The sequence below is a fragment of the Triturus cristatus genome, chromosome 3_1, assembly GCF_964204655.1.
Source record: "Triturus cristatus chromosome 3_1, aTriCri1.1, whole genome shotgun sequence".
NCBI classification, from domain to species: Eukaryota; Metazoa; Chordata; class Amphibia; order Caudata; family Salamandridae; genus Triturus; species Triturus cristatus.
This window is the reverse complement of record NC_140583.1, coordinates 683,086,330-683,095,657: the sequence shown is the minus strand read 5'-3', so window position 1 is coordinate 683,095,657 and position 9,328 is coordinate 683,086,330. Positions and strand designations below refer to the sequence as shown.

Sequence of the window (9,328 nt, the reverse complement as noted above, 5' to 3'; positions counted from 1 at the left end):
TTAAAAAGCAACGAAGCGCTCTTGATGGGAACTAGTATGACTCTAGGCCACGTCATGCACGGTGAACACTGATACTCTAGTACCACCTGATGCCAAGTGAGGTTCACTGGGCAGGATTCACTTCTTCATTATTCACACATCAGGATAGGCCCTGAAGTGATAACACCTTTTAGTTTGGATCGTAGTGGTTTAACAGTCCCAGGCAAGTATGTCTGCAGGATAGGCTACCCCTTGTACAGTACTTCCCAATCAAACAGAACACGTTGAAGTGTCACTACCTTTTAGCATTCCAGGAATTGCATAACAACATTTCCCCATGCAAAGAACCACAGACACAAAAACAATGTGAGAAACACTTCTTTATTAATGGAGTCACAAGTGTGAGTGTTGCAAGAGCAGAATAGACAGCACAGTGTGATTGGTCTAGTTGCCGGATCTCTGCGAGGAAATATCGAGACCCAGAATGTCATAAAGAAAGACTGCAACACAGACGTGAAATCCAAGAGCTATGTGTGATAAGAAAAAAACCTGAGGGGGAATGGAAGGTAAACAAATACGCATGGAATGGCTTGGTGTGAATGCATGCAAATATGATAATAGCCATGAGTAATGTACAGTCAAAAGGCAAAGGAAGCCAGACTGTAACCCATTATCTGCTGGTAGTGCTTCTCCTCTCCTGGTGCCAGACACTTATTGCCGTCTGAGAGTAGCCAACGACACAATTACGAACTGGGGAAGGGCAGTGACCTCTTGCAGTTGTTAGTGCAGCTTCATAACACCATCTCCCTTTCGGACCAAAGCCGAGGTGTCAAACCGGAGTACTCAACCACGGGATTGCCAGAGGATGGCCCCAGAGCCATGATCTCCACATCACAAATCGGAACATCACAGGCTGTTAGCATACTATGCCTGCAGGCTTCCGACTCGCCAACACTGACAGAGGAACGGCTTCTTAGACAATGCATCACAAGTCTGCGGGACAAAGTGAGGTGAGGGATTTGATGCCTCCTGTCCACTCTCCAGATAACTAACACAGGATTGGACTATCTGTGACACCTACCTCTAGGACTTCTATGCTGGTTCTTGCTCTGCTGTCATGATGAGGTACAAGACCTACCCTGGATACATGGCCGAGCACTCACCCAGTGCCCAACCAATTTACAGGGTGGGAGGCTCAAATAGTGGCATGCATGTTTCACCCACTTACAGTTCCCTTGCCGATGCGGCAAAGCCAGCCAGGTGCATTAGAGCAACTCCTGACCGACGCTTAGTATTCTGCAGAGGTCCTGGTCCGACCTCAGGGGATCCTTTACAAAAAAATCTTAGATATGGATGCACCCACCAGGGTGAACAGCACCAGCCTCACTTGAGGTGTCATCTCACTCCTGACTTCAGACCCAAACACTCACATTTAATATATACAGATATTCAGCAACCTGGCTAATCACTCTATTGCACCAAGTACATTGGCAGCCAGGCCGTGCATTGTCTGTCTTCCCTTCTACTTTCAGAGGAAAGCTATTAATCATCCTATTCCTACTATGCTTCATAAAGTTCCAGCACCCCCTTCACATCCACGCCCTTAACAACAATATGGACGCTGCTGATCCATCAGTGCATTTACGTATTCACTTATTCTTTAGTGGAGGTGTCCTACCATTGTTTGTGATTTAAAGTGCTATAGAAAGTGTTTGGCACTTACTGGATTTATATATATGGCATTATGAAAAGGATAAATGGGATGAAAATTAAATTTCTGTGTATATTTTAACTAAAAGAGTAGTGAAGTGCCATCAAATGCCACATTCGCTTTTTGGTCCGATATTTGACAATCTGTTGTGACTGTTTACACAACCAGATATTGCAACACTGGCCTAAAATCTGAGGTATTTCCAAGTGGCAGCATTCTTATTAAGACCATGGGCTCATGAAAACACGTGCTGTTGTATGAAAAGGACTCAGCTATTCCGTACAATTTTGGCCTCTGGCAATAAACAGTGAAAACTTGCCCTCAGCCAATTGGCTACTACGGTTTACAAAAAAGTGCCGTTTACTGAAATAAAAGAAGTCAAGACCTACAGATATTCAGGGGATGAGACACGTTCATTAATTTATTCATTCATTTCATTGATAAGAAAGTAAACTTTCAACATCTATGCTGGGTGTTTTGATATTAAACATGGCATATAGTTCCTTAAAAGGCACAATGCTTAACAAATAGAACTGGACTAGTGAATGGTAAAGAAATGCATCACACAAAGACCTTTTCACAAGTTCTGAAAGTTTTGATGTGTGAAGATGTGTTATGGAATGTTAAGACAACATATACAATGTTGCCAAGGAAAAAGATAATTTTGATTACAATTTTATTTAGTCTATAGTTAGACTATATTCACAGTGAGTTATAGTCAAATTGTGATAACGCGCCTGCAAATGAAGATAAACTATAAAGCGAATGATTACATAGCATTTTGTTGAAAGAAGACATGAAGACAGAAAATATGCTTAAATCATCTTTACGGAATATTCTTTACAGTAGAGTTTGGGCTTCTCTATAACACAAAGTTGATGTTACTAATGGTATCCTTAGACAATAATGCTCTTCTGTATTGTACTTTAGCTAATCACAATAAAACAACATATGTGACTTATTGTGACGAATGTTATTTTTCTGTCATTTCGTGTGCTACGCTTCCATAAGGTACAGTAAATTACAGCAATACTTGAGCTATTTAAATTCATAAACATTATGGAGGGCATTTCAAAGAACATTACTCATGGCTCTAGTAGACCATGCTGTGATTATGAACGTTGTTTTCAAGATAATTCTAGTTTCTGTTGCATATTACGTATAAAAGTGAATAGTGTATGTTAAGAATCCAAAGGGGGCTCATATTTCCAAAAAGAAAGTGAATGACTCATGAAATCAATCACTTGGTTGAGCATCAAATTGATGTCAACATTTCTACCCATAGGCTGAACAGATGTACAGCATATTGCTTACCATGTCATAGAATGGTGTGCATGTGCATACAACATTAGCCTATGTCTGAATGGTTTATTTTGAATCTTTCAATACTATGGAAATATTTCTTTGAGCTCTTGCCCTCTATGTTTAGCATTACAGCTAATACTTACACCAAATTGTGTTGATACAACCATTATATTAGCTGTTTTCTACATTATTGCTAATGCTAATACTATTTGCACATTTTCAAAATCAAATTATAAAGACACAAATATACAAAGAACAAAAATGTCTATCCATAATTAGTAATAGAACAGAAGTTGGCATTAAGACCTGTGTCAAAGTTCTTTGCAAATGTCACTCTTTCATTAATACTGCAATGATGCTTAAGAATGGAGACAGTCACTCTGACAAACCATGACATTTGTTGAGTTCAATAAACATCGTGCCTTAAAGCTGATATTTATTTTCTGACCAACCTTCTAGAGGGGTAGAGATCACCACAAGTGCAACTCAGACAAAAGATCATTCATTAAGGAACACTCAGACCTTCAAGCTACTGAAAACTTGAGTCACCTTTGACATGCTCTCACCTTAATAGTAAACATTTTAGCCTCCTTTCTTTTCAGAATATTGTGGCAAAAAGGCAATATATTGATAGTGAGCGCCATTGTGAATGGCACATTGGGTAAATCATTGAACATATTCTTAGATTAAGCCATGTATTGTAAAGTAAGTTACCAGCTATCTCTGCATTTCTTAGAACTGGCATCAAGAGAGACTATGCAGACTGTGATATTTCTGTTCCACGGTTAGATTACAAGTGCAACATATGCTTTTTCTAGAAAGGTTTAAGTGCAATAGGTTGATACTTTGTGAATTGATTGAGACATTAATTCTATTGAAATTTGCACAGCTTGTGGTGAAATCCTTTCAGCAAAATGTCACATATGAAATATTGTATAATGTATCTTTGGAAGACCTTTTAAATTATTGCTATTAATAGTGTTGATCTTTTATTAAAAAACAAACAAAATCAATAATAGTTTTAACTAACAGATCAAATATGATGTGAGCAGATAATGTAAACTAAAATATGTTTAAATGATCAAATGATATTAAATCTTTGGAGCATCTAATTCATAACTTTATAATGATTTTAATTGTTGACTGTGCTATTTGATTTGCTTTTTCCCGCACTTATTGTAAAGCAATGATTAAGAAAATAGAGCATATTAGAGAAATCTATCAAAAAACAACATAGATTGATGATAAACTCTAATATTGTTTTCTGCCTGTCTTTTACATAATTGTTTCCTAAAAATTATTTTTCACATATTTGTTGACACATCTGTCATTGCTGTGTACAAATATATAAGGGCATGGCTCTAGACAATTTGATTTTTATTAACAGACATTTCTTTAAAACAATGACAATGTGATCTGTAGAGGTAGGCAATGCAATACTATTTACTAAGACTTTTTTCAGGCAAATAAAAGTTATACTCCTTGCCTGATAAGGTGCATGATGATGTTGCTGTCGTTTCCAACCTCAGGTGTGCACTTCTTTTCATTTTGTCATTACCTTTGTGAAGAAATAAATTCCAGTTAACACTAAAGTGGTGCACTTTCACATGACAGCATCTACTTGTGATCAGTTTGTTTAGAGTTTCAAAAGGTGCTGTAAATGCAGTGAAGTGAGATGATTTTCCAGCACCTCCTTTATCTGTTTTCGACAATAAGACATGCAGACCGAAGAGAATCCTTGGAAAGTGCTACCAGGTGGAAGACGTGCAGTACAGGACACCATCAAGCAGTGTTCATCTTTCTAGAATTAAGTACATCATATTTAGATGGTTTCAGCCCATGCTTAGAGAACCCTGAAGAAAACTGGAACTTCAAAAAGGCTAGCTGAATAGTTCAGTAATAAAGTTCCTCCATCGAAAACCTGAGCAGTATTACTATCCAACCATCTGTAGTCTTCACCAGGTAGATAGATGTCTCGCTGTACTCGCCCTTGTTCTGTAATGGGTGCAATAAGCACCTGCAGAGAAACAATTTAGAAATTGAATTTACCAAACAATAAAGTCCCTTAAAAAACACAATCATAAATTAGAACAGCAAAAAAAAGCACACACGTCTTTAGGTAAACAGGAACACAAGAACATAATATCACATATTTATTTAATGTAATTGAGCATATGAATATACACTGCTTTTGTAAGCAGAGTACCAATAGTAAATACATGAAGTAATTAACTTCTGAATGGGGTAGAGCCAATAAAATTGGTAATTGCATTATGTTTTTAAAAAAAGAATGGATTAAAATTCTCAAAACAATAGTATAGTATAACATAATAGGTACTTTCCATTTATATTGTTAAAATGTTTCTCAAGACATGTCTAAAATATTTCCCTCAATATCATTTGATAAGATTTAGATCCCACAGGGTGTATGCTTTCAAAATTCCCCTACAGCATTTTGTTCTTTGGGAAAATGTAGCACAGGTTCTGGTCAGTTACATCATTGTGACTCAAAGATAGTGTTCACAAGAGTCAACTAAAGAGCTTTGAATCAACTAAACAGTAAAAGGAAAAGAACAAGATTTAAAGATGCAGGTAATGGGATTAGCAATCACTCAAGAACCCACTAACAGTTTCTGAACCACCATTTGTATAGCTTCTTTGTGTAATTCTTGCTGGCAGTGCACAAGATGACAGCTTTGTTATCAGGAATACAGCTGTGTGAAAACAATTATTTCTCAAACTATTGTCTCAAATTCACATATGGTAAGAAGGGGTAAGGAACCAGTCTCTACTGATGGCATAGAAGAGTGAGACACAAGGAATTAGCAGAAAGTTGTTGTAGGACCAAATCAGAGGATATTAAACAACATTGAGTAATTGCAGAATTAGCATTGCCTTTGGGTTACTTAGATTTCTGAACTTCATTTAGAGGAGTGGGAGCATACATGATCTTCATTGGCCAATCAAAGATAAGTAGCTTCTTGGTCATAATTCAGTCAGAAATTTAGGCACTAGGTTTAAAGACTGCACTAACAGAAAGTTGTTTAGATTGTAGCAATTGAAGATGGGGCTGATGCCATGTATTTACTGGAGACAATGAAGCATTTGCAATTAAACCACTGCCCATTTATTGACTACTGGAGAAGAATTGTGCATGCCAGAAGGTAGTCAGACTGCCCTCTTAGTAGAAGTTTGGGTGTAATAAATATTTTGTGAGCTAGGCTTAGATTTGTAGTGAGAGCACTGCTTCTCGTTCAAGGCAAGTTGTTTCACTTTGAAAAATGCCTATATTTAAAAGCTTTGATGGACTGTCGAAGCCAATGCTGAATCTTTGGAGTTTTTGGTAAATCTCTTCTTTTTATTCAATCAATCCATCAGGGTAATTGTAACCGTGCTACTCACCCATGAGGGTCTCAAGGCGCTGGGGAAGAGGGTTCCGCAGGTCCCTTTAGCTGAAAACCCAGGTCTTGAGGGTTTTCCTGAAGGTGTGCAGGGAGGGGGCGCACCTGATGTCTGCCGGTTGCTCGTTCCAGGTCTTGGCTGCAATGTGAGAGAAGGATCTTCCACCTGCTCTGGCTCTGTGGATGCAGGGGATTTCGGCCAGTGCAAGGTTGGAGGATCAGATGTTTCTTTTGGGCACGTGGAAGTTGACTCTGTCGTTGAGGTATTTGGGTCTGTTGTTGTGTAGGCATTGTAGGCGTGGGTGAGGATTTCGAAGGTGACTCTTTTCTCCACGGGGAGCCAGTGGAGTCTTTGTAGGTGTTGGCTGATGTGTTCTTGCCGGGGGATGCCGAGGACGAGTCTGGCAGCGGTGTTCTGTATGGTCTGGAGTTTGCGGCGAAGGGACTTGTTGATGCCGGCATAGAGTGCATTTGCATAGTCCAGTCTGCTGGTGATGAGTGCGTGGGGGACTGTCTTCCTTGACTCAGGGGGCGGGGGGAATCCATTTGAAGGTCTTGCAAAGTATGCAGAGGGTGTTGAAACGACTGGATGTGAAGGCGTTGATCTGTCGATTCATAGTGAGTGAAGAGTCGAGTATGATGCCCAGGTTCTTGGGGTGGTCCGAGGGGGTGGGTGGGCTTCTGAGGGCGGGCGGCCACCAGGTGTTGTTCCATGCAGAAGGCGTGGTTCTGAGGATGAGGACTTCTGTCTACTCGGCGTTGAGTTTCAGACAGCTCTTGGTCATTCAGGCTGCGACTTCTTGCATTCCATTCTGGAAGTTGAGTTTACCGGTGGTGGGGTCTTTGGTGAGGGAGAGGATGAGCTGCGTAAGACACAATGTTTAGGCCTTGTTGTCGGACAATGGCTGCGAGGGGGGCCATGTAGATGTTGAGGAGGGTCGGGGTCAGTGATGAACCCTGTGGGACTCCACAGGTGATTTTCATGGGAACAGAGAGGAAGGGTGGTAGTCTAATTCTCTGTCTTCTTCCGGTGAGGAACGATCGGATCCAGTCCAGGGCTGTTCCTTGTATGCCGGGGTCGTGCAATATGGCGACTAGTGTGCGGTGGGAGATGGTGTCGAAGGCTGCTGATAGGTCAAGTAGGATGAGGGCTGTGGAGTAGCCTTGGTCCAGGAGGGTGCGCATGTCGTCTGTGGCGGCGAGTAAGGCGGTCTCGGTGCTGTGGTTGCTTCAGAATCCGGATTGGAACGAGTCAAGGATGGCGTACTCTTTGATGAATCGTGTCAGTCCCCAGTTGACTATTTTCTCTGCAACCTTGGCTGCGAAGGGGAGGAGTGATATGGGCCGGTAGTTCTTGAGGTTAGTGGGGTCCGCTCTGGGCTTCTTAAGTAGGGGCCTGACTTCTGAGCGCTTCCAGTCGTCTGGGAAAGTGCCTGTTTTGAAGGTGATGTTGATGGGGGTTGCGGTTCAGGTGAGATGGCGGCTGTGGCTCTGTGGTAGATGTGAGGAGGTCAGGGGTCAGTGGGGGCCCCCCGAGTGGATGCCTTTCACGGTCGCTGCGGTCTCTTCGGTCATGACCAGTGTCCAGTTGGATATATTGTGTGTTGGCTGGTGTCCTTAGGGGACTAGGGGGCGTCTGGAGGGAGGTCAATGAAGTTGTCATAGAGGGTTTTGATCGTGAGGTGGTAGTAGGTTCCAAGCGTGTCGCAGAGGTCTTGAGAGGGGTTGATGTCTGTTGCTTCGCTGGGCAGGTTGGTGAATTCCTGGATGATGCTAAAGAGATCCTTGGAATTGGTGGAGTTGGCGAGGATTTTGTTGTGGTGGATGAAGTTCCTCTTCGTGGTTCTGATTTGGTTGTGGTAGTCCGTCATGGCGTCCTTGTAGGTGAAGTAGTTTTCAGTTGTCTTGCTGTTTCTACAGTTCTTCTCCAGGCGTCTGCAGGTGCGCCTGGCTTCTTGGAGAACGGTGGTGAACCAGGCGGCTTTCCTGGGGTGCTGCTTGTCGTGGTTGCGTTGTGGGGCAACCTCATCCGCGCAGTTGGAGATCTCTGACTGTGCGTCGGGTGTCCAGGTGTGGCTGTCTCGGGTGAGGGTAGAGTTAAGTTGCTCGTCGGTGACTTTGTTCCAGTTCCTTCGTGGTGGGCTTGGAGTTGATTTCAATGCCTTGGGTTTGTTGATGGTGAAGTGCACACAGTGGTGGTCGCTCCATGGTGGTTGTGTTGTGTGGCTGAAGTGAACGCTGTCTCCTGTGGCGGAGATGGGGTCGAGGGTGTGTCCTGCTCGATGGGTCGTGTGGTGACGAGTTGTTTAAGTCTGATGTTGGTGAGTTTGTCACAAAGGGTGGTGGAGTTGGGGTCGCTGGGGTTGTCGAGGTGGAAGTTTAGGTATCCAATGAGTATGTAGTTTGCTGAAGCGATGGTGTGGGGTGCGATGTAGTCGGTGATGGTGGTGGCGAAGGGTGTCCGGGGGCCGGGGGGTCTGTAGACAAGGGTTCCTTGCAGTGTGGCGTTGGGGATGATGTGGATCTGGAAGTCCAGGTGTTCGGCAGAGGGGAGAGTTTCACTGGAGGTGGTGAGGCAGAGGGTGCTCTTGTGGGCGATGGAAAGGCCCCCTCCCGGGTGGTTGGGGCAGTCCTTCCTCTGGATCTTGTATCTGTCTGGGATGGCGATGTTGATGTCGGGGCGGAGGAGTCATTGGTCCAGGTCTCAGGGAAGAAGGCGATGTTGGTCGAGAGGGAGTCGAGTAGGTTCTAGATTTCCATGGTATGCTTGTGTATGAAGCGTACGTTGAGGAGGATGCATCTTAGGGTGTCGCTGTTGCTGGCGTCGGCGTTGTTGGAGGCCAGAGTTTTGGTGAGGAACTGGCCGTGGGTCTTGTTCGGCAAGACCTCTTGGCATTCTCTGAGTCTTCCGGGGTTGAGTGCGAGGAGGGTG

At 43.0% G+C, this 9,328-nt stretch overlaps 1 protein-coding gene across 3 annotated transcripts in view; it reads right to left on the bottom strand.

Moving 5' to 3' along the window:
* Nucleotides 1-341: 341 nt before the first annotated feature.
* The window catches only part of LOC146860800 (SITS-binding protein-like), a 695,607-nt gene continuing 686,620 nt past the window's right edge, over nucleotides 342-9,328 (bottom strand). For all 3 annotated transcript variants that reach the window (XM_085644760.1, XM_085644761.1, XM_085644759.1), the window contains one exon: nucleotides 342-5,012. In XM_085644760.1, coding sequence (XP_085500886.1) covers nucleotides 4,839-5,012 — 174 coding nt within the window. In that variant the 3' untranslated portion in view covers nucleotides 342-4,838. The remainder of the gene's footprint in view (nucleotides 5,013-9,328) is intronic.